General features: G+C 42.5%; 2 protein-coding genes and 1 long non-coding RNA gene across 7 annotated transcripts in view; 1 reads left to right on the forward strand and 2 right to left on the reverse strand.

Annotated features, from left to right (window-relative positions):
* Positions 1-3149: 3149 nt before the first annotated feature.
* LOC307033317 lies at positions 3150-4263 on the forward strand. Its single transcript, XR_013806467.1, has 2 exons — positions 3150-3662; positions 4130-4263. It is a non-coding gene; the product is annotated as an uncharacterized lncRNA (long non-coding RNA).
* A 2646-nt stretch (positions 4264-6909) lies between these two features.
* rab1ba (zRAB1B, member RAS oncogene family a) lies at positions 6910-20357 on the reverse strand. Its single transcript, XM_079671745.1, has 6 exons — positions 20052-20357; positions 14779-14851; positions 14575-14670; positions 12890-12985; positions 12266-12397; positions 6910-11627 (listed from the first exon to the last, which is right to left on the reverse strand). Exons 1-6 carry the CDS (start codon positions 20063-20065, stop codon positions 11433-11435), a joined length of 606 nt encoding a protein of 201 aa, XP_079527871.1. The 5' UTR covers positions 20066-20357; the 3' UTR covers positions 6910-11432.
* Positions 20358-20920: 563 nt separating this feature from the next.
* Positions 20921-24765, reverse strand: part of LOC307033304 (tyrosine-protein kinase receptor TYRO3) — a 56024-nt gene continuing 52179 nt past the window's right edge. For all 5 annotated transcript variants that reach the window (XM_079671711.1, XM_079671710.1, XM_079671712.1 and 2 more), the window contains 4 exons: positions 24347-24456; positions 23739-23898; positions 23006-23142; positions 20921-21432 (listed from right to left, as the gene is read on the reverse strand). In XM_079671711.1, coding sequence (XP_079527837.1) covers positions 21099-21432; positions 23006-23142; positions 23739-23898; positions 24347-24456 — 741 coding nt within the window. In that variant the 3' untranslated portion in view covers positions 20921-21098. The remainder of the gene's footprint in view (positions 21433-23005; positions 23143-23738; positions 23899-24346; positions 24457-24765) is intronic.

Genomic DNA, 24765 nt, shown 5'->3' on the forward strand with positions numbered 1-24765 from the left:
AGTTCTGTGCTGCGTAGCTGTACAGATCCATGCTTACTAGCTGCCAGGGACGTGTGGGGAGCGGGTGTGACATCATAGTCTCTTTCTGTTGTTCGTGTGCATACTCATTGCACACAGAGCACTTTTGCACATAATCCTTGACTTCCCCTTGCATACCGGGCCAGTAAAATGTATCACGGGCCTGCCTGTAGCACGCCTCGCCCCCCACGTGGTTGTAGTGGATCCGTCTCAGCATTTCCGGGCGCATAGCTTTTGGAATGATGACGCGCTGACTCCTGAAGAGCACGCCATCCTGTGCACTTATCTCATCTCTGACGGCCCAGTAGTCCCTGACGGCTACAGGGGTCTCCTCTTTGTGTCCTGGCCATCCCTCCAGCACGACAGACTTAAGTGTTTGAAGACACACATCCTCCTCAGTGTGTGTCCGAATCTGTGCCAGGCGTTGGCTGCTGACATTTAAATAGTCTGCCTGCTGAATGGCCGCCGTGTCACACTGCTCCTGCTGCATGCTGCAGACCATTTCACGTTGGTACAGTGTGTCTGTTCTCTGTGGCGGGGTGGTGGCTCTGCTGAGCGTGTCACTTATGTACATCTCAGGGCCTGGCTTGTATACCACCGCAAGGCAGTAATTCTGAAGTGTGAGGAGCATGCTCTGAAGGCGCTTTGGCGCACTGAGGAGGGGCTTGGTGAAGATGGACACCAGCGGGCGGTGGTTGGTCTCTGCAGTCACATCATCCCTCCCATATAGATAGTAGTGGAAGCGTTGGCAGGCGAATACGATGCTCAGGCACTCCTTTTCAATCTGTGCATAATTTTGCTCTGTTTGGGTCAATGCCCGGGAGGCGAATGCGATAGGCTGTCCCCCTTGAAGCAAGCAGCAGCCCAGACCCGCCTGACTGGAGTCGCTCTGTACGGTGACTGGCTTGCGGACGTCATAGTACCTTAGGACTGGCACCGCCGTGACCAGTGCCTTGATTTCCTTCATGGCGGCATCATGTTTGGGCAGCCAGTGCCACATCACATCCTTGTCCAGCAGTCTCCTCAGCGGCTCACATACCGCTGACAAGCGTAGCATGAATCTGGACAGATAGTTCACAAATCCGACACACCGCTGGACCCCTTTTGCGTCTGTGGGGTTTGGCATGTCCAGCACCGCCCTGACTTTGTCAGGGTCAGCCTTGAGGCCCTCCGCGGACAGTATGTGGCCGTGGAAGCGGACCTCCTTCACTCGGAACTGCAGCTTTTTCAGGCCCAGTCTCAGCTTTACTTCCCTGCATCTGTCCATCAGAGCGATGAGGTTTGTGTCATGGTCGCGATTGGCCTCATCCTCTGTGTCCCCACAGCCGACTACAAGGATGTCATCAGCTATGGGCTCAATCCCTGTCAAGCCAGCCAGCAGCTCATGCTGCTTCCTTTGATACAGCTCCGGGGCAACTGACACACCGAAAGGAAGTTTCAGCCAGCGTTACCTACCCCACGGTGTCCAGAATGTTGTAATCAGGCTGCTTTCTTCATCCAAGTGGCACTGCAGGAATGCATCACGTGCATCGACCAGGGTGAATATACGTGCCTTTGGCAGCTTATACAACACGTCATCTAAAGTGGGCATAAGGTAGTGGGACCGTTTCAGAGCACGGTTGAGATGCTTCGGGTCAATGCATAGTCTCAATTTGTCTGGCTTTTTTACTATGACTAGATTGCTAATCCAGTCCGTGGGTTGAGTGACTGTGGTCAAGTGTCCCTGCTCTTCATATCGATCAAGCTGAGCCTTAACAGCTGCCTTGAGGGCCACTGGAACGTTCCTGGGAGCACACTGCACCGGTGTCACAGTGCTGTCCAGCTCAAAGTGAATATCACCGGGCAGAGACTCAACAGGGCTGGTGAACACGTCGTGGTAGGTGCTGACAAGACACTCCTTGGTCAGGTCTCCCTTCCTGCAGTGCTCCACCTTATTCAGCTCCTCAGGAATGGTGAAGCGTATCAGACCAAGTCTCTCACATGTCTCACCCGAAAGCAAGGGCCTCTGGCCAGTATGCACGATCTCAAAGTCCAGTCTGTGCGTCTTACCCCTAATGACGCATTGTGTGCTGTACACACCTAATGAGCTCATCCACTCACTGTTGTATAGTTTTAATCTGGTGAGACTCTTCAGAAGAGGCGTTCTAGACGCCAGTCTCGTCTTGTCCTTGATGCTCATCACATTGCAAGTGGCTCCAGAGTCGAGCTGGCACCTCTGAACCCCACTTTGCAGTGGCAGGTTGACAAACCACTTTTTACCTTGAGTGTTCACAGCCCCCACGCTCTCCGCTGTGTACACGTCTCTCTCATCGCTGTCCTCCAGTTCCCCTGGCAACGGGTCATCCACAGCATTCAACTGGCGTGCCTGCTGGCCTCTTTTCATGCATACTTTTGCAAAATGGTTAGCAGTGCCACACGAGCGGCACGATTGACCAAAAGCAGGGCACAGGTCACGCCCACGCTTGTGCCGTGTGCCACAGTACTTGCATTCGCCAGCGTCTCTCATGCTCTGTGGTTGTGCAGATGTGTTGGTGGACTCGGATGGCCTGCTGGCAGACCTCCGTCCATATCGCTGTCCTTGTGTGGCATTAATGCTGTCCCCAGGTCCAGAGCTGCCCAGTGACATGGTTTTTAACTTGCTGTCCATGACCTCGGCTGCACGGCAAATTTTAATGGCCTCGTCCAATTTAAGGTCCTTTTCCCTTAGTAAACGACGTCTAGCACCCTCGTCAGTTATCCCGAGAACAAGCCTGTCCCTTATGAGTTCATCTTTTATAGCTCCATATTCACAAGAGGCAGCCTTTTCCCTCAGCCTGGTAGCAAACGCATCCAAGAGCTCTCCATCCTCTTGTTTAAGGTTGCCAAAAACGTACCTCTCAAAGATTACGTTCTTTGCGGGCGTGAAGTATTGCTCCAGTGCCACCAGTATATCACCCGCATCCTTTTGTTGGTCCGCGGTGAGTCCCAGGTTGTGTTTGTAAACATGGCGGCAGTCGTTCCTCATTAGCCTCCTTAGCGCAGCTGCTTGTAGCCTACCGGCTTTTCTTTCTCGCTGAGCCCGGTCGCAAGCAGATAATCCTCAAATTCTGCTCAAAAGCTCACCCAGTTGCCGTGGATGTCCCCCGCCATCTTCATAGGCTCCGGAGGTGGGATGCTGGATGCCATTGTTCCAACGTGACGCTAATGCTAACAGGCTAACTGAAACTGCTAAACCTTCCCAAAACAAATAAATGCACGCCGTCTCAGCGACGGACAGTAGCATGCAGTCCACAGCTGGGTCCTATTTGAGCTTCTGACACCATGTTTGTAGATGTAGGTGCATTAATAAACAAGGCAAATCAGGCTGTGTTTCAACGCCGTGTATTCACATTAAGCAGGTAATCATACAACTGGGGTAGAGTCACGTGAGGCAGATATATATATATAACACAGGCACAATACGTCCACAGGGTGGAGCTGCAACCTAGCCTAAACCAGCGCCGTATAGACTGAGAGTTATGTCATCTCCGTTCACTCCAATGGACCACTTTTTTACAGCAATGGCGGATCGTGGAGCCTCTCAATCGTTCCCCGGAAGTTAGCGCCAAGGCTAGCAGAGCTGTAGAGTTGCAGCATAATAGACCGTTCGTGACGGACTTTTAAAGGTAAGAAGAAGCTTAAAGATTTTATATTGCGGATATTATCAGTACATCTGATTCAAATTAACATGTGTATTAAAGGATGTCAGTGGATTATCCCTAAATTAGTAGATTTAGGGAACGTTTACAGATAACAGATTAAGCTAGGATACCATACCATAGTACCATACACTATACCATAGTGGTTGAATACACAGTATTAGGAAACACTTTATACTTACTGGACATGTTATACTCATTATATACTGTATATAAAATATGACCAAGAAAGTGAGACAACTTTATAGAAATTCATATCACATTTGTTACTGATGCCATTTGTCATACTTTGTTAAACTCACAAATAATAAAGTTCCATAACTTCAGTTGGGAACAAAGACCACACCTTATCTCCCCAAGGCAATTTCCCATCCAATAGGTGTGCTATATAGGTGTGTATAACCCTGTCTCCTGTCTGTTACTCCCTCTTTCAGCACAAGAACCAGAGGGGGATTCAATGGAGCCTGAATACCTGCACTGAGACCCTCACCCTGCACCCTGAGTCTCAACTCTCAGTGTTTTTCAAGCCTTTCCCTGTTTTTTTGTATTAAACAAAACATTAAGCTTTCCCAATGGTGTGGTTTTCGTTTTGTGAAAAAGTGCAAATGCAGTGTTTGTATACAATAACCTAACCTCACATATTTTTTTGCTGTTGGTCATGAAATTGCTCCTGCTGACTTGTGCCAGCCATTTTTTCCTCCGCTCTGTGTCAGTGGGGAAGCCGTACATTCGTACTCCTTTCTCGGAGCGATTTGAGCATCCCCAGGCAGCACAGCAAACCATGGTGGCGACTAGGAGGCAGCACAGCAAACCAGGACAACACGGAGGAAAAGGCACAGACAAACTGCATGATATGCTATTCAATGTTTATTGAATTCCATGTATTTGCAATGGATGTTCCTAAAACAACACATTTAACATCATCATCATCAACATCATGCTGCTGCTGCTAGTCCTTTGATAGTCACCTGTCGGTCTCCTGTCCTCTCTGAAAGCCATAAAGATGAAATTAGTCATTTAGATAACTTGTGTCCTCAATTACCATGGGATTACTGAAACTACCATGAATTTAAGAAAATGGTAGAAATTAATCTAATCTGAATTTTGAAGCATTCCTTTAGATCCCCTCCCTCTAAATATATCAATAAACATTAGAAAGTGATGCTCCTGACTACCATACAAGTTTAAGAAGATAATATTGGTTTGAAAGAATTCAAAGCTATAAATAAACAGCAACAGGCTCTTTAACCAAGGCACTGTTAGCCTAACATGTAAACTAGTTGTTCACACTAATCCTAATATTATCACTTAATATTAGCAAATTCTATTTTATTTTTTAAAACATATTGATGTAAATACATACAAATATCGATTTGTTGTATAAATATTGCAAATCAAAACCTTTATTCACTAATAAGGACCAAAAGTCGAAGTTCTATCTCCTGTTATCAATGCATTCACATTGCCCGCCATGAACTTCCGGGGAACGATTCTCGTCTGCATGAACCACGTGACGATAACCGTTTTTGGACTTCCGCTGTCGTAACTCTTCTATCTATACGGCGCTGGCCTAAACCATTCTGTAACAGTCCCCTGCTGTCTGCTTTTTTCCGTGCTACCGCTTGGAGATGTTAATAGTAGGATTTACCGATCACATTTTCAGGAATTAAAGAAGATTATTAAAGTAAAAGTATAGGATTTCTCAATTGTAAAAGTACTTGCATTCAAAATCTAATTCAAGTAAAAGTACAAAAGTATCGAAATGGCCCATTTCAGAATCATAATGAGTTGCTGGATTATATTTATGATTATTGATGTGTTTTTATCAGAGCTCATTTAAATACTTCATATACTGCTACCGGATGTCTTAACCTATACAAATATATCAAAGTGTATTTAATAATTCATTTATATTCTGTAGCTAATAATCTATATCTAAAAAACTCTCAAATAAATGTGGTTTATGTTTTAGTGTATTCATATTTGGCTTTATTTTATAATCTGAATCTGAAAAAGTAACTGATAACTAATGTTGTCAAATAAATGTAGTCGAGTAAAAAATGCAATATTGGCTTGTGAAGTATAAAGTAGCATTAACTGAGAATACTGAAGTGAAGTACTAGTACCTCAGACATGTCCCTCACCCAAACAGGAGAGAGGTGAGTCAGCTGCAGCTCAGCCTGTCAGGATAATACCAGCTGTGACTGACTGGAAATCATCTGCAAGCAAATATTCAGCATGAAGGACTACAATTCATTTTCCTTTAGTTTACATCTCAGTTCAATCAAGACGGAGAATATAATCTTGATGTTGTCATAGTGATGTCATCATTGGGGATATAGGCTTGTGATTTAGACTTGAGTGTTCACCAGCACTGTGAGGGAGTGTCTGATACAAATACATTATTTAGTTTCATTTTGGGAAATGTAGAATCCAGTGTTCTTTGGAGCTCATCTTGGGCTGAATGTCACGATATGTCTGAGCTAGCTCTGTTTGTATCCTTTTTGTTTTTAATCTGTGACTTGTCTTACTCAATGTAATTGGAATTTTAAATATTTCTGCTTTATATATAAACATAATAAACATAATACTCAAACTGATTTAAACAGTATCACATGTTTATCAAATTAGACTGTAGAAAATGATGTTTGTTATTCCTGAGGAACTCTAACTAAATAAGCTACATGAGAGAACTTTGTCAATTGCTAAATAGCACATTTTAACACTGTACTTCTTACACCACTGCGTAAAGGTTACTTGTAATACATACTGGAGCCTTTCTCCAAGTGTTGCATTGGACGTAAACATGTATTTCTCCTGGGTGACGCAACCTCAGGGAGGCAAGTGTCGTTGACTTACCGCTGTGCCACCAATGTGCCGAAAACAGCTGACGAGGGGTGGGGTGGGGTAAGGTGGGGTCCTCTCCTCAGCATCCCTCTGATGCTAATCAGTCAGTCCAGTCAGCCATCCAGTCCTCAGGGTTGTTCAGGAGTTAAGACGTGCTACAAAGTCCACCACCATGAGACAACAGCTGCCAGTGACGGCCAGCCAGCCACCCACCCAGTGTGATGCCCCTGTTTAATCCACTATTCACATACAGTATTGTATCAACTGTACTCCTCCCCCCCCCCACCCAATAATAATGTCTGTTCAGTCCGTCAGTGTTCAGGAAGCCGTTATGTGGATGCTGTTAGTAACAATACCAGACCAGCTCTCTTTTTGACGTTGATCTTTTTCATCATTTTATTATATATATATATATATATATTTATAATATGTACAGAAAAAAAACATGATCAAACTCAGCAGGGAGACAGCACCAAAGTGAACAAGCCGGACAGAAAAAAGACAGGTGAGTGACAGGCAGCTCCTGCCCGGTGCTTTTTATTAACAACAACACCTAGTGAGTGCCTTTAATAAGCCATTGAACAGCCATGGACAAGTGTGCAAATGACATGGACAAAAATACCCCCTTTCACCCTAAATCAATACAAAAAGAAAGAAAGAAAAGTGTATTTTCATCAGAATCACATTCATAAGCGAAAGCCCCACCCCCACCCAATTCAGATTCCCCTTCTCATTCTTCCATCGACTAGACAACACAGTATTCAATGAATACATTAAAATCAGTAGAATAACAAGACTTAAAAAAGGACAAAATCCAGGGTGTGTGTGTCTCAAGTGTTAGGTTTGCTTGTTCTGCATCTACTCAAGTGTGATACCGGGATGCCAACATGTGTCCATAAAGCTTCAGGAATGTTACACGCAACCCTGACCCTGATCCACACAGCTTTTTCCTTCCTTCCTCTTAATGTGAGATTAAAGTCCTGCAAAGCAAACTACTGTATTCCAGTTTCTCTACACAGGGCTGGATAAAAAAACATAAGGATAAACATACATCAGTGGAAAATGAAAACACACACACACACACACACACACACACACACACACACACACACACACACACACACACACACACACACACACACACACACACACACACACACACACACACACACACACACACACACACACACACACACACACACACACACACACACACACACACACACACACACACACACACACACACACACACACACACACACACACACACACACACACACACACACACACACACACACACACACACACACAGGTTTTGTGTCGCTGTTGTGCCTGAAATCAGATTTATCAAATGTATCAGTAAAGGGTTGCCTTGAATTGGGAGTTCATATCCGGTCTGCAAACCAAGACCAGTCAGTCCCGGAATCTCCAGACACCCCCGAACACAACACAAGGCATGAAGCAGACTGAATTCCTTTAGTTCAGCATGTGTGTGTAGGAGCCACAGATAACCGAGTGAAGTCAAAACAAAGTGAGTTCTTAGAAGGCCCTAATGCTTGTTTCCAGTTCTTTGTGAGGGGGGGGGGGGGGGGGTGAAGGGTTAGGGCTCAGATTGTACGTCAGTGTGGAGGCCCCTCTACAGAAGCTCTTTTCCTCACACTCCTCGTAGTTTCCCTGGAAATAGACCTAGCACAGTTACGAGAAGCGCTCCAGGCATGTACACACTCATACCTTTGCCATTTCAACGTTACTATGCCAACAGGAGTCATTTCATGACAACCGGCTAGCAAGGTCCAACAGAACAGAACATCAAATCTGTTCACATATATGTCTTGCAAGACGGATTGAATATGTTTCTCTCATGTAAATATGACCTATAGAATGAAATGTCACGCTGAAGTACAAGTTTACTCTGAACCACTGCTTCTTTAAGATGCCTTTAGGAGTTTTAAATGATATGGGAATTCTTCCTGTGTCCGTGTCCATGATTATTAACATTTCTTTAAAAATGTAGAAAGGTATTTTGCTTTGTTGAACATGAAAGCTTCAGTATACTTCAAATAAAGTGCCTCCTTTATCCTGTTCTTGAACATATGGCCTTGTTTATTAAAAGTATAGCGAGTAATGATTGTAAGGGACTCAAATGTGAAAAAAATAATCACAACTGGCAAACTAAAGCATCTGATCAGAAACCCAAAATGCACAGGGACAAATAAGAAATCGCTAACCGTCCGAATGTGACACGATTACAACAGGTCGTTCTCAGGGAAGCAGCAGCAGCAGCAGCAGCAGCAGCAGCAGCAGCAGCAGCAGCAGCAGCAGCAGCAGCAGCAGCAGCAGCAGCAGCAGCGCCCCCCCCCTCCCCCCCCCGCAAAAGGGCACACCTCCACCTCAGCTCCATCTGCAAACAAGCAAGAAATGAAATCCTAAAAGCTATCCGTCACCCGCTGAGCATGAGAATTTAAGCAAATTATACACGTCTCCTTCAGAAGTATCGATGAGTAAACAAAACAAACAATAAAACCACAACAACAATAAATTGTAAGATCAATGCAGAATGTTGCCAATCGCTTTCATTTAAGTTAAATCTTTGCCCCCTCTATGCATCTGCTCTGTAATATTTAGTGTATCCAGGAAGCCCCCGTGCCAAATGTTACAGCATGTTGTCACGTCGCTTGCTTTTAATGTATGAGATGAAAACTAAAAAAGTCTAATGAACCCTGTATACTGCTGTTCTCACAACCCCGCCTCCACCCCAGCTCTGACGTCTATATGTGGAATTAAGTCACCTGCCAGTACTCCTCTTCTCCCCCAAGTGTTGAGCAGTTAATGCTTCCTTCAGAACCAAGCACGATCCGTCTTTGCATCTAGATCTTTCTCCTGTATGTAGCCGAGCCAAAGTAGCAAAACAATTCATTTCAGAGGAAATGTGTGCCCCTGACCAATCACGTTCTGACTTTTAAGAGAACATAGATCCAAAAAGAAGCAGGCTATGGTATTAGCCGTGTGGTAACATACACACTATGGTACAGAGTGGCCTCTTGAGTGAACTGTGTTAACTGGCTGTTAGCGACCAAGCTAGCTGGCTTGCTAGATGCAACTGGTTGGCTTGCAAATTAGCCCCACAAGTAGCCACTATGCTACCTAGCTTGTTGCGCTAGAAGGTGAATTTTATTTTGCTCTGCCACTTTAGAATGCTTCAAATTAAATCATTGTCGGGTTCCAAAAACCTCTTTTCCGTGGTGCACATGTGGGACTAGATCCAACAATGTTTGGAACTTCAACCCGACAATGATGATCAGTTTAGGGCAAGGTCACACATGAGCTAATGAAGACCCCTGACGGATTTGACCAAAGTTGAACTCTATGCCAAGCAAAGATTCGTCATTACTCGTGTCGAATGGAAGTCAAGGTGAGTTGAATATTAATTTAGCAAAAGTGGCATGGCCTTATTCAGCATTAGCTGCATGTGAGGAGTTTTCATTCTTCACATGACTACTGCCATCACCTGTTTCCAGTTCACTCAAAGGTGTGTTCAGACAGAAACCGAGGTCAATTCTTAATGCTAGCGAGATTGCATACAAACTCTATGGAAAGGCATAAACAGGTGCAGGTTCACCCGGGGGGTCTGGGATCAGACGTGTGTCCACTGCTGCCCTACCAGCTGGTAGTGTGAGTTACAGAGAAATGAATAGTAATATAAATCCTTGGTTGAAGCAGAATTTAAAACAACAATCCACAGTTTAAGAACAGCAGTTGGATATAATAGTTTGTGGGGAAACTACATAATGCTTGTCCAAAGCCTTTGACAATCAAAGGGGATAGCACACATCTGATGCCAAGTGTAGGTGGTTGGGCCTGTTGACCCGCTGCAATATGATTGGCTGTTTGCCAAGTACTGTCTTAGCTCGTAGTTGGAAGAGGCAAATGTTTCCTTTCAACTGACAGCGCATAAAAAGGGCGAGTCAAGCATTAGAAAAGCAAGTTGTGGAGAGCACGTGAATGATAAACCACAAGAGTGTCATTGCTTCCTGTCTGAACACACCTTAAGACACAGAGTGGCTTCAGGGAAAGGACAGATGGAGGGAGAAGCTTTCCCTTGGATCTCCATCAATATATTTCAAACCATGAGTCACTGTTCAGGGAAAGAGAATCTAGTGTGTGTGTGTGTGTGTGTGTGTGTGTGTGTGTGTGTGTGTGTGTGTGTGTGTGTGTGTGTGTGTGTGTGTGTGTGTGTGTGTGTGTGTGTGTGTGTGTGTGTGTGTGTGTGTGTGTAAATAATTCCAGGGATGAAAGTAGGGCTGAGGCGAGAGATGAGATCAGCAAAGACAGACACAGTCTGAGGAGGAAAGAGTTTTGCCAAAAGGCTAAAATCTTTTGAACCTCTGCCCCCCTGCTACAGTGTGTGTGTGTGTGTGTGTGTGTGTGTGTGTGTGTGTGTGTGTGTGTGTGTGTGTGTGTGTGTGTGTGTGTGTGTGTGTGTGTGTGTGTGGGTGTGGGTGGGTGTGTGTGTGTGTGTAGCAATAAACTCAATTTTATCTAAACCTAATCTTCCACTGCCTCACTTCCATCCTAAATCAATAGCAATCTTCCCCCTGTTTCCTCTCTGTCCTCTTGGCAGAAAGTAAAAGTGGCCTCTGTGTCCCTCCCTTTCCTTTCTCCGCTGTTTGACGGGTGTCGGGGCCCAAATGTTTCAATGTGTTTTCTAATCTTAACAATCTTACAGTTTACTCCTCTGATCAACCGCCCCCGGATCTCCAGAAGGGCGGATAGAGGGGGGTGTGATGGAGGAGTGGGGGGGTGAGGGAACACAGACGGAGAAGAGAGGGAGATTTCAGTGGGAATGGTGGAGGTGATGGTCAGGGCGGGCGGGTGTGGAGCGAGGGGTCTTTAACAGCAGCCCCCTCCGGACTGCCTGACAGGAGTGCTATCGATCTTGAGGTTGGGCTTGTCTCCGCCGGCTGTGGCCCCGGGGCCCATGCGCTTCTTGATCTCTGCTGCCATGGTCATGAAGGCCTGCTCTACGTTGGTGGCGTTCTTGGCGCTGGTCTCCAGGAAGGGGATGGCCAGGGAGTCGGCAAACTCCTGATGGAGAACATGGAGAACACTTATAGTGGGACAGTGAGCTCATCACACACAGACATGGAGTAACGGGTGCTGTATTCAAGTCAAACTACTTTTGCCATTTTTTTGTCAAAGAAAAACAGATCAATCAATAATGAATAATCATAAAGATGCCCAATGATGCTCCTTGGGGTTCTCCCTCTCCTGTAGTGTGTGCTATAGCTTTCAGTGCATGTCTATGGTCTGCAGAGGCTGAACTCCCCGAGAGTTTCTCTCCCACACACCAGTTGTCAAGGTAGATTTGTGTTAGGTAGCACAATGTGACATCCCGAGCATCTTATGTTTCTTGGATGGCTGCAAAGAGGTGTTCACATTCAAATAAATAATCCTTAGGTTTCCTTAAAGGCTATTCCTTAAAGTGTGAGTTTCTAACAGCTATCGAAAACATGCCAAAGTGCAATGGATTGTTTAATAAAAGCTATGTATCCGTTAGAAAGGGAAGGTGTTTCCAGCAGTGATAGGTATGCCTGTTGTAATGGTGTAGTCTCCATTAGAGTACAGGCGTTACCATGAATGAGTCAAAGGAATAGTATGTCATGTGCATCCCCCCCTCACAGATGAGAAGAAGAATCATGTTGGGACTGAATGCACAGCCTCACCTTGGCTGTTGTGTAGTCCACTACTTTCTTAGTGGTCAGGTCACACTTGTTGCCCACCAGAAGCTTGTTGACATTTTCACTGGCGTAGCGGTCGATTTCCTGCAGCCACTGCTTGACGTTGTTATAGGACTCCTGCACAGAGACAAGGATGTGAGCTTTAGAGCTAACTGCAGCACTCGACATGCTTCTAACACCACTGGGAGGACATGCACACAGCTAAAGGTCCTTGTAGTACATCATCAACACCTGAACAATCTAATGAAATCACATACCAGAGCCCTGCAGTAACAACTTGTTGTGTAGTTCTAGTAATAGGGGTTCTTGTGGAGATTGGGTCATGATAGTGATGCAACTGTTTTTTAGGCTGTGTTTAGCAATGAATTATGTGTGATCTTTTTATATTTGTCACAATGATGTATTCATACAGTCATATAATACAAATAAATAGCTATATGTCATGCTAGGACAAGACACAACTGGGATTGTCTGTCCATGTAATTCACATCAGATCAGTTCAAGTTTGAACAGGGTTAGGTAATGAACAACATTTGGTACACAGAATGTATACTTATCAAAGTAACAAGACAAACTATAACATCCTAAAGTATAGGAGTGATTACCCACCTGATCTGTCACATCATATACAACAATGATGCCATGAGCTCCGCGGTAGTAACTGGAGGTGATGGTACGAAACCTCTCCTGACCTGCAGTGTCCCACTGACAGAGACGCAGGCAGAGAAAGAACATTAATAAACAAAAATCCACAAAGAATGCGAAGAAATTGATTAATACCCTAACTTATAACCACCTTGAGACAATCCAAGGTCTCATGTGTTGTTTTGACTTTACGGAGCAGTATTACGGCATAAGAAATGGACCATTGAGGAGTAGGATGTACCATAAACAAATGGAGTGTAGCAACATCAATTCTATTGAGCTGATTTCTGGATAGCAGTCAAAATAGCAGCGCTTGGAAATACTTAAAGGATGGAGACACAAATAGCACTGAGAGCAGAGTGGTGTGACAGGACTGTGATGTTGCAATGATGCAATTAGTGATGTGTAAATGCACATTATTCAGAGTTTACCATATTAACTGACAGGCTAATAGAGTACAGCTCACCCCCCCACACTTCATTTTAGCAGCCTTCTTTAGTGTTTGGTGGCTGTAGCACTATGGGTTTATTTGACAAGTAACAGTATTTCAAGTATTTGTGTTAAAAGGAAAAAACAATGCTTTGAAGCAGTTGGCTGAGAGGCTGCCCTGCTCCTGGGTCTGTGAAGAACACAGTGGAATCTTTTCAAGTTTTCCCTAAAGTGGATGATGTGATGTGAGCATTCCTCTAGCTCTGCTCTGAACTCGCGTCACCTGACAGAACGAACCAGACCTGATTACCTAAACTTAGTTTTGTGAAACCTTTCTATGCGCTGTTCTCTGAAGCACGTTGTTACTGTTCTGTTGTTGCATTTAGTAACCCTGTTGTGTCCTCCTCAGCCATTGTAATCACAATCATCACCAATCAGAATACTTGATTTATCCCGGGGGAAACTGGGTTTTATGGCCGTGGCTCCATTTTGGAATGAGATCAAAATAGAATAAAACATACAGAAACAAAATACAGAAAACGGAATAAAAGTGTTGATATAAACACAAGGAGTCAAAGTTACATCAACATCATTAGAGGGTTTCACTGCAGTACACAACAAAACAATATTACCTTGAATTGCCCTCTTGTCGAATGAATTCATTTGCTTACCAAACTGCTTCTATGACATCATGTGTGTTTTTGATCTACATTGGGAACGTATAACTTTGTAAACACAAAGAAGAATCTCGTACCAAGGTTCATAAAAGATGAAGTAATGTGAAGCTTCAGGTTACTGTTCATTTCTACTGTGAGAATCAGCTAAAGGGCGGGAACATGAACAGTTCATTCATTCTTAGGTGTGTTTAGATCTACAAAAGCAAGTCAATAAAGAGCACTTTGAAGTGGGCTAGTAGTTGTTTGTGTATATCTACAGCATTAGCAGAGCTGCTGTGTGTGTGCTTAACAAACTGGATGTTTTCAGGTGGTGTCGCCTGCTCCTTTAAATTAAACAGGATCCTCTTACAGCTTGGACCAAGTGTAAAATGTACACGCACACACAGAAGGCCTCTTGTGTGTTTTGATAACAATGGTTGGCTCTAAGCCCTAGCTCAGGTAAGGGTTACAGATGGTGTTCTGTGCGCGCGTGTGTGTGTGTGTGTGTGTGTGTGTGTGTCGGTGTGTGTGTGTGTGTGTCGGTGTGTGTGTGTGTGTGCTCACAATCTGCAGTTTGATGGTCTTGCCATCCAACTCGATGGTGCGGATCTTGAAGTCCACACCAATGGTGCTGATGTAGCTCTCTGTGTAGGTGTCATCCTGCAGAGATAAAGTGAGTGAGAATTAGACCAAAGGTTGTGTAAGGACAACGATTTGAAGAGACCAAAAGTAATGGGAAGAACATGTTTTGGAGGGTGAAAAACTTACCGCAAAACGCAGCAGGAGACAGGACTTTCCTACTCCAGAGTCTCCAATGAGGAGGAGCTTGAACAGATAGTCACTGAAAGAAAACATTCCAGGTCAGAACAGGGGCCACATCTTTAAGCTCAGAGCATGTGTTGTCTCAATGCCAGTGTGCCGTTGTGTTAAACATTGACTGACACACAGCTTTCTCATCACCAAGGAAGATAGATGAACAATGTTTTATACCTAGCTTTCCTGAGTATAAAGCTTTGTCTTAGTGTCCACAAAGCAGATGTTCAAACCAATACCAACAACATGTTGTCTGTCCTACAATCATTCCTGAATTCCTCTACTATCACCTGGGTGTCTCTCAGCTTCAGAACCATTGGAAAGAATGAAGAGATGCTTTAAGAGCGCTCACAAGGATGTTTCCTTGTTGTTGACGGCTCAGTAGTTTGCTAAAAGAGTTGGTTACTGGCGTTTTAAGCAAAAATAACTGAAACAGTAAGAAAAGGTACTACGTTTGTGGGGGACTATTTTCAGCGGCGGATAAATCTTGGGGATTATTTTGGGATACAGTTCAGTCTGTGATTGAGTAAAACAAACTCCAATGTGTGTTTATGGTTGTGACGGAGCGGGTCACAGAGTGACTGATTCCACCACTGACAGCCGACACACACATCACACACACACCAAACATTTCCTGCTCTCTTCAGTCAAATGAACCATGCAATTGCTTATTTATTTTACGTTTGTTAATTATGGGGAATGATTATGTTAAGAGGTAGTTAACCTGTTTATGTTTGGGTCGGATCTCTTTGTTGAAATGTGGTTTTGAGTAGATTGTGTCACCTGTTGACGGTGAGCCTGTGGGAGGGGCTACGGGTTCAAAAGGGACAGTGTTGGTTCCTTGTTTTTTGGGACTGTATCACTCGGAAGAATGTTGCAATGAAGGCAACAGCTGGGACATGTTTGGGAGTTGGTTGCAGAGAAGGCAACACCAGAGCATTTTTACTCTAATGAGTGATGGACGGCCTGTTTTGGACTTTTATTTTGTTGTTTAAGTTGTGCTGGTTCAGCTATATTTTTTTGTTGCTGTAAATAAAGTTTTGGAGCTTAACCCAACCGACTAGGCCAGTGTTTTTTGAACGGACAAATAGAGCCCCGTCACAATGGTAATATTTGATAGGGTCATGTAACCCAGTTCAACAATGTGGCTCATGATGTTTTTTTAATTAGTATTTAGACAAAAATAAATGGCACAAAGGACAAATATATAAGCGGTTTTGGGTACACACACAACACTTGTTAGCTGATCCATTCTTTGTTATTTAGGCCTTGAATTTGCATGATTTGTTGATAAATAGTTTGACCTTAGCATAGCTTGTGCTAATTAGTTTGTGCCAATTCAAATGATTTCCTATGTTGGATATTATGTATCAAAACAATCCTTCAGACATGATAAAGGCCCGTCGTGAAAGTCCAGCATCATTATTAGATCTTGAAGCTCTGTCGTGAAAAAGGTGCTTGTGACAAATAAGGGTGTCTGCCAATATGAATTACCAATCAGATATCACATCGTCTTTGTTTTGCCCATTTTTTTATCTGCATACATTATTACAGTGTGGAATTCACTGGAATTATTTTTTAAGGTTATACAATACAAATCCAGCAGATGCAACATGACCAAATTGTTTGTGCTTTTATTACAGAGAGGGTCAAGAAAGTGGTTTTTTTGCCTGACTCATCCAAGTCCTATAATATTTAGTGTTTGCCAGAGGAGTCTGATCCAATACAAGCAGCAGCTTATTTGTTTACAAGCTACTTACTTTAAAAACGTAATCATGGTTAAAAAAAAATACATTTAGAATCTTACATGCGATGGTTGATACGCGGTAAAATTAACAATGGTTTTATTGAGAGAATATGATTGACGATCAACGGATCGTTTTAAGAGACGAAAGGTATGGCTTTGTTTAAATGTTGATTTGTATCATTTAAATCATAAGAGTACAGTTAAGAAATGATTTAAATATATTCTGCTTTATTCAGCCCCTGGATCAGCCAATACATTAACCCTTAGGATGTTGGGACAATGCTACTTTTTATGTTGCCGATTCCAAATATTTTTTGTTTTGACCAAAAAAAATGGCTTTACTTAAGGTTAATTAAATAGCTTGTAATGAATTTTGCAACTGCAACTTTGTTGCTGTTGACTCCTTTGTTGTCCAACTACTGTTTGCTGTTCAATAAAGTCAAAGGTAAAAGTATTCTAGGTACTTGGTTACTCCAGCACAAACATACAGAATGCACACACAGTGGGATGAATGAAATGTTTACTATAGGCCATCACACACTTGTGCCCCGGGCACTACAGCAGCTTGATCCGGCCCTAGACTTAGAGCTCGGTATTACTTAAAACGTTACGGCTGTGGTGCCCATTCCTAACATCCAACACTGATGCTTTAACAATACTTATTTTCATGTCATTTGAAGGATTTTAACTGTTATGCTGGTACTGGCAGGTTCTCTTAAAAGGATGGAACAACATCTCCCACCGTCCATCCTCCCAATCCCTGAGGGGAAAACAACATCACATGAATTTGACACACAGCAAAGACAGCTGGAGAGAATTGCCCAATGCCCCTGCTATTCTTGTGTCATAGGAAACTGAGACCTGTCGTGCATCACAGCAACTTGACACTTGATCAACTGGCAATATCTCACAAACACTGGATGCAACAGCACTGTCGCAATCAGCCCATTTCACATGTCTGTATGGCTGGGGGTTCTGTTGATGTGGACTGATGTTGAGGGCAAACAACTAATCCAAAGACCATCTTAAGTACATGGCCATACACTTAAACTGAGGGAAGCTGCCAGCTAACAATAGTTATTGTGGCAACATGCATAGCTTTACTGCCATAAAGCCTTAGGTTTGCCCGAATGCCAACCAGTGTTTCCACTCTCACATTTGTGAGCCTGTTGCGAACCTTTGTGTGGTCTCAATAGCCATGCAGTAACCAGTGTGCTATGGCATGGATATTCAAGTGTATTGAATGGCAGCTGTTTGTTTTAGTCAATATTATGCTAAAATATACTTTCCCCAATTATATTTAAGTTCCCTATGAAGAGCCAACCTTCCATTTAGAAAATTCCCAGTTTATTCCCGTAAATTCCCGTGGAAAGTTTTCATCTTTGAAAATTCCCGGAATGTTGCAACCCTAATAGTAATTAAGCAGATTGTTATGTAAAACACATTGTTTCAAAGATTTATCATTAGGTAGGTTGGTAACCTCACTCCTTGTTAAGTACTACATCGCTGATACACTTTTTGATCATATATATATATATATATATATATCACATTTGTATTCGTTTTAAGTTGTGTTTATTTAACTAAAACCTAATACATAGAAGTAGAAACGTTTATATTGAGTAATATAAGATGTTTTTGCAAAAGGGTCAGCAGTTATAACCATTAATGAATCATTAATAAACGTTTAGTTTTATAACAACCCATCAGGTCTGGTCCGCCATTAATAATAAACATTGTTAACTTGGTAATCATTTAATTGTTGTCAAGATAAGGCAAGCGATCTATTGGGGAGGGGTTTCCTAAATCACTTTAGTGTCACGCTTTATTTTTGTAAACAACCTGACAACCTTCAATATGGTATTATTATATGGTTATATACCTGTTAATTAAATCATTACAAAAGTATCTGTTAATCATTAATAAACTTAGTAGATACACGTTTTACATAGTTCGTTTATATTAGAAAGATAACCAGCCCAATCAATTAAATAACAATATAATGGTAGCCAATATTGGGTAATATCCAACTAGAGGCAATGTTGCACAGTTCGTTTAAAACACACAGGGAAATCCAGAATGTCTGCTAAGGGTGTGGAGGTGTTAGCAAAGCTAGTTAGACAGGGCTCAATAGGGATTGAAAAGCTTCTCCTATGGACTCCCGGACAGTCAATAGTTTCCGCACCGGCAGACAGATTCGGTGACACCGGGTGTCCTCTCGTTTCATGGCTGCAGGTCAGCCGTCAAACATCTGCTCCCTGCCGTATCACCTGGCGTTAGCACCAGCATGCAAGTAATAGAAGCCAGTTTGGGCATTTTAACTGCAAAATTAACACATTGCAAGTATTCAACATTATGACCTGGTAACCTGTTTTAGGTTGGCACCAACCAAATAGTTATGATTATTAATATTTGCTAAATATCAGAGGTGGGAGAAGTACTCAGATCTTGTACTTGAGTCAAGGTAGAAGTACCAGAGTGTAGGGATACTTTGTTACAAGTAAAGTCCTGCATTCAAAATGTTACTCAAGGAAAGGTACAGAAGTATTAGCATCAAATTATACTTAACGAACCAAAAGTAAAAGCAGTCATTATGCAGATTGGACCATTTCACAATAGTATATGTTTCTAATATATTATTGATTTGTTTTGAAAGCTGGTAAAGGTGGAACTCATGTCAATTACCTTATTGACTGCTGGGTAGAATGTTAATTCACTCCAGGTGCAAATAAAGTCTTATTTATCATATTGTTTATCATTTATCTATACCTGCAAAGTAACTAACAGGTACTACATAAACGTAGTGGAGTAAAAGTACAATATATACACCTCTGAATTGAAGTAGAGTACAAATGCATTTAAATACTCAAGTAAAGTTCAAGTACCACAAACTTAAGTACAGTACTTGATTAAATGTACTTATTTACTTAATACCACTGCTAAATATCAGTTTGCTTGTAAGCCTTGAATTAAAGGGGAAGCCATTTTTAAATAATTTGAGTACCCGGCGTCTTAAATAGGTACAGTATGCACCTGTGCGTATGAAGATTTAAGGGTCCATATGGAAACAACAGGCTCTACCGAGGCCACTGCTCAACAAACTGTATTCCATTACTACATGAAACGACGTTACTGTCAAGCTAAAGCTACCCTTTTAGTTCTAGTTTCTAGGTTGAGCTATGACCGCGTTCCATCTTGTTTTTCCTCTAGTTTTATACAGCGGACTGGTAGTTTATTTGTCCCGTGAAGAGGTCGCTTGACACGGCCGACACGCTGAGGCACGAGCCCTGTCAGCTGACGTTAAGGAGCCCGACACATTAAAAGGAGCTGTCCGCGCCCTGTTCACAGCCAGCTAGCGAATATCTGACTATACATGTATCGACAGAACAATTAGCATTAATTATTTATACACCATATTAAAACAGTATTCTTTCCAATACAGAGTCTGCCTTAACATGTAGCGTGTTAAATGTAAACTCACTATTCGGGATTCATGGTTTCTCTCTGGATGTGTTTTTCTGTCGGCGAATCTTCCTTCCTACTCCGGCGAAAAAGATGACTTGTAGGTCCGGTATCCTAGGCACTTGGATGGCTGTTTTACCGTCTCCGTTATCGTCCCGAGGTCGTTCCACTGTATTCGACCTTTATCGTTTCATATACCCTCGATACTAGGGGACATATCCTTGTTTCTTCGGGTCAGGCTGCCGTAATTTACTCCTATTTTCTGCCTTCTGTGTCCGTTGCTTGCTAGGAGTTCAAGATGGCTGCGCAGGTGCGGTAGTGACGTGAGGTGACGTGTCACTACTCGGTTCAGAAAGCAGGGACGAATCGAGAACAACAGTGGCGCTGGGATTTGTAGTTTATCAGGAAAAGTAGGTTTAAAAAATAACTGAACTCACTGAGGTAAACAAGAAGGCAGCTGCTTGGGTTGGGTGATGTAAACACAATTATTATTGCTAAAACTCTCAAATGTCAACTCCCAATAAAAAAAATATATATAGATGTTTAAAAACACAAGTAAAGACATCAAATTGTTAAAATAGTTGTGTTTTGCTGAATCAGATTCTATTATTATATTTAAAATATGTGTACGTTTAATATAAATTATTCAACTTTATTAGTTAACTTTTATAAAAGGAAATACAATCATTAGGTTTGTCTGCACCAGATCAGAATAAGAATCAGAACTGAGTTTATTAGGAGTTTATAGGAATTTTCTATGGTTTGAAAACATAAACAACATAAGAAAATAAGTTGTAATTAAAGATAAAAAATAGAACTATTTTAAAAGAAAATATATACAAATACAAAAGAAACTAAACAACTTAGCACAATGAATATAGGACGAACTACAGTGTAATAGATTTTATATTTACAATACAATTATACAAAACATATAAAAAGTGCAAAATAGATTTTCTTTTCTGTCGCTCTCTCAGTCTAGACGGGGAAATGCCCCTGAGCATTTTATACAAACACAGTTAATGAGAGTTTCAGTTATAATGTTGTATCTTAAACATTGTCTTTTTTAGTCGTAATCATCCCCCTTAACTGCAGAGCCAGTAATATACTTAAGGTAGCCATCCGCTACTTCCTCATCCTCCTCTCTGGCTGCAGCAGCAGCACCAAGAGGAGTAGGCAGGTACACATTCTCGCATCTCCCCCCACATTCAGTGTGTGTCTCCTGAGAGGCAGAAGCAGCAGCAGCAGCCACCTCCAGGCCTGTGTTGATGTAGCTCTCCTCCTGGCTGGCCTCCAGCTCTGGCAGCTCTGACAGGAGAGCTCTCAGTGTCTCACACAGCTCCCCAAAGCCAGGCCTGAGGCTCGGGTCCTCGTGCCAGCAGCTCTGCATAACCTCGTAACTGTGATGGTGGGGCGCAGGAGGCAGGGCATATACAACTATGCATATTGTTGATTCACACAAATATGTTATATTGCAATTGTATAAAGGTCCCCTATTATACTCTTCTTCAACATTATATTATAGGTCTCAGATATATACAGAACATGTCTCTGAAGTGTTTGGCTGTAATAACAGACAGATCATTGCAGCATCCCATAATCCCCTCAGTTTCAGCCATGTTCCAAAAGTGCTGAATCTGTCTCTGTAGCTTTAAATGCTAATGAGCTGCTGCTGGCCACGCCCCTCTGAGAAGTGATTGGTTTGAAAAAACAGAATGGTGCTCTAGGAGGAGATTCAGGTGATAAGGTGTGTGTGTGTGTGGGGGGGGGGGGTTACCTTGGTTGGTTATTGGCTAATGATTGCACAACCCAAAAAAACATTGTGACATCACAAAGTGGCCAAAATCTGATCAGCTCATTTTCGGACAGGTTTTTATTAAATGGATCAGGAATAAAAGGGAGAAAATCTTTTTTTCTGAAACTTTCAGAATCTCTTAACAAACTGGGGTACAAGTTACTCACACATACAAAATTAATGCGGTCTTTACTATAATTTGGACAATTTTGTACCAATATTCGGCGGGCCGGATTAAAAAGCCCATATATGGCCCGCGGGCCTTAGTTTGCCCATGCCTGATTTAGAGTATGCAGATGATATAATTGTTAGTAGGCTCCAGGATAATGAGACCAGCCACGGCCCTGTCATCGATGACTTTGTCAGGTGGTGTGAGGAGTCCTATCTACAACTGAACATAAGCAAAACCAAGGACATGATCATTGACATCCCCCACCTACATGAAGTCTATCCATCGTGAATCAGAAAGTGGAATATGTGCAATCATACAAATATCTCAGGACAATTATTGACAAAAAATTGAGCTCTGAATCAAATTGTGAAGCTGTGTGCAAAAGGTGTCACCTGCTTTTGTATTGTCTTAGGAAACTGTCCTATTTTAACATTGACAAAACCATGATGATCATGTTTATCTTGCTTTTATCGAGTCAATTCTGTCCTTATCTTTAATGCCATGCTTTGGTAACCTGCCTTTAAAGAGCAGAGACTCAGATCATAAAGGGGTCCAGCAGACTGACTGGTGAGCCACAGCTGAACCTGGAGTTACAGTTACAGTGGTTACCCAGCTCTAAATTGAATGATGACCCCCCCCCCCTCCCCCCTCTGCACTTTAAGCTTAAGCTTCTTCCTTTAGGAGGTTAGTTGTCCCCAAGTGTAGTACAAAGCGGTATAAAAACACCTTTATTCCAGCAGCTATCGCACAGAGGAATAAGTGGTAGCAGTGTCACACAGATACCTATTTATCGATTTATCAACTACAAATGCCCATAGTTTTACTAGTGTTTTTTAAATGTTTTAAGTTGTGACGGAGCAGGGTGTACTTTTATTAGAGATGTGTCTGTTGTATGTGTTGTTTTCAGAATGTGTGTCATGGTAAATCCCTTGTCCTTTTATCTGCAACCCAAATCTAACTACGGGTACCAATAAATAGCCTGAAGCTGAACCAGCGATGAACTCACAGTTTGTGGTCACAGTCCTGAGGGGGTTTGAGCCTGTGTCCGGACAGCAGCAGCTCCAGCAGCTCGTGGTTGCTCACTCCAGGATAGGGAGTCCTTCCCCGGGACACAATCTCCCACATGGTCACCCCGAAGGACCACTGAGAGGGTAGGGACGACAAATACAGGTAAGACATAGAGAAAATATCACATTCCAGGAATGAGAGTCCAATCTCTACTTTCTCACAGCAACTCACAGCTCCATAGTGTTCTTGAGTTGCTCTTTGTTTAACCAATCCTAATCCGTTTTTCCCTTCTCAAATCACTAATTCACTCATTTGTATATATCGTTTTAAGGTGGTCCCTTGAGGATTTACCTTAAAATTGTAATTATTCTGCTAACTTAAATGTAAATTGTATTCAATGTTTCCACTTTGTGAGATTGATAGGCTGGACAAGCATAATGTACACTGCCCTCAATTATATTTGTACATTTATATTGTACATTCATTATATATACTCTATACATATTTATCCTTCATTATTGATACGTATATATTCACTGTTTTGCTTATTTGGTTTATATTCTACTTCTAATATGTATATCTTTATTGTTTTTCATTTGATTTATTCCTGTGCCATGTCTTCTCTTGGTGCTGCTGTGGCGGAAATAATATCTAATCGAATGTTTTATCTTTCTTTCACAGCTGTTAATCATGTGTCTAATGAAGCGATGTCCCGTGAAGCCTGAACTCACCACGTCACTCTTGGTGGTATACAGGGACTCAGACAGGCTCTCCATCGCCATCCACTTGATCGGCACACGGATCGCCACTTTTTGGCGGTAATAATTGTCGCTGTACATTTTTTTGGAAAGGCCGAAGTCAGCCACACACACTCGCAGGTCATCGCCCAGCCTATGGATACAAAAAATAAATAATTAAAATGCTTTAGGTTAGGCAGGGATATGGAAGAGGATTAGTGCCAGTAAAAAAATGTAGGGGACATTTCAGAAAAAATACTTAAAATTCGGAAGTTCTGAATTTCAGAACTCCATTTATCTGTTTTAACTTTTGGGCCCAACCCAAACAAATATTTTCATATGGCCCTAATCCTCTTCTGAACAATGCTTTCTGGAGTATAGGATAAAATAACAACAAATAGAGTTCTGATAAACAGTCTTTTTAATTTGTGCTAATACACTTTCTCCTCTAAAGCCTCAGTCTACTTTCTTGATATTTTGATCAGCTTCCTCCCGAGGAATACCAATGGCTAAAGGACAGAGTCACAGTCATATGTGAACAAGGAGTCATTCATTCCCCCCCCCCCCCCCCCCCACTCAATGTCTCCCTCTGATGGACTCACATGCAGTTGCGTGCAGCCAGGTCTCTGTGCAGGAAGCCCTGAGAGCTCAGATACTGCATCCCCCCCGCGATGTCCACCATGAAGCGCAGCAGACTCTGGTGGGGCACAAACTGAGGGGGAGAGGGGGGGGTCACTTCCACTTCCAGTCACATTTTTCATCATTGTTCCACACTGTTTATCATCATGAAATTAATATCTATATATTTTATACTATACTTGCACTACTTACCGTTTTTATACTTTATATATCTTAGCATATTCATACACACTGTTCATACTGCTCACAGGCTGCTGCTGTGTGTATCTACCCCTCACTGTTTATTCATCATTCAATTCATTCTATATTTTATTCTGTAGATTTTGTACATTACTTTTCACTTTACTGCTTTTTGCACTCCTGGTTGCTATTATGAAATTAT

Source organism: Notothenia rossii (assembly GCF_949606895.1).
Source record: "Notothenia rossii genome assembly, chromosome: 3".
Classification (NCBI taxonomy): domain Eukaryota; kingdom Metazoa; phylum Chordata; class Actinopteri; order Perciformes; family Nototheniidae; genus Notothenia; species Notothenia rossii.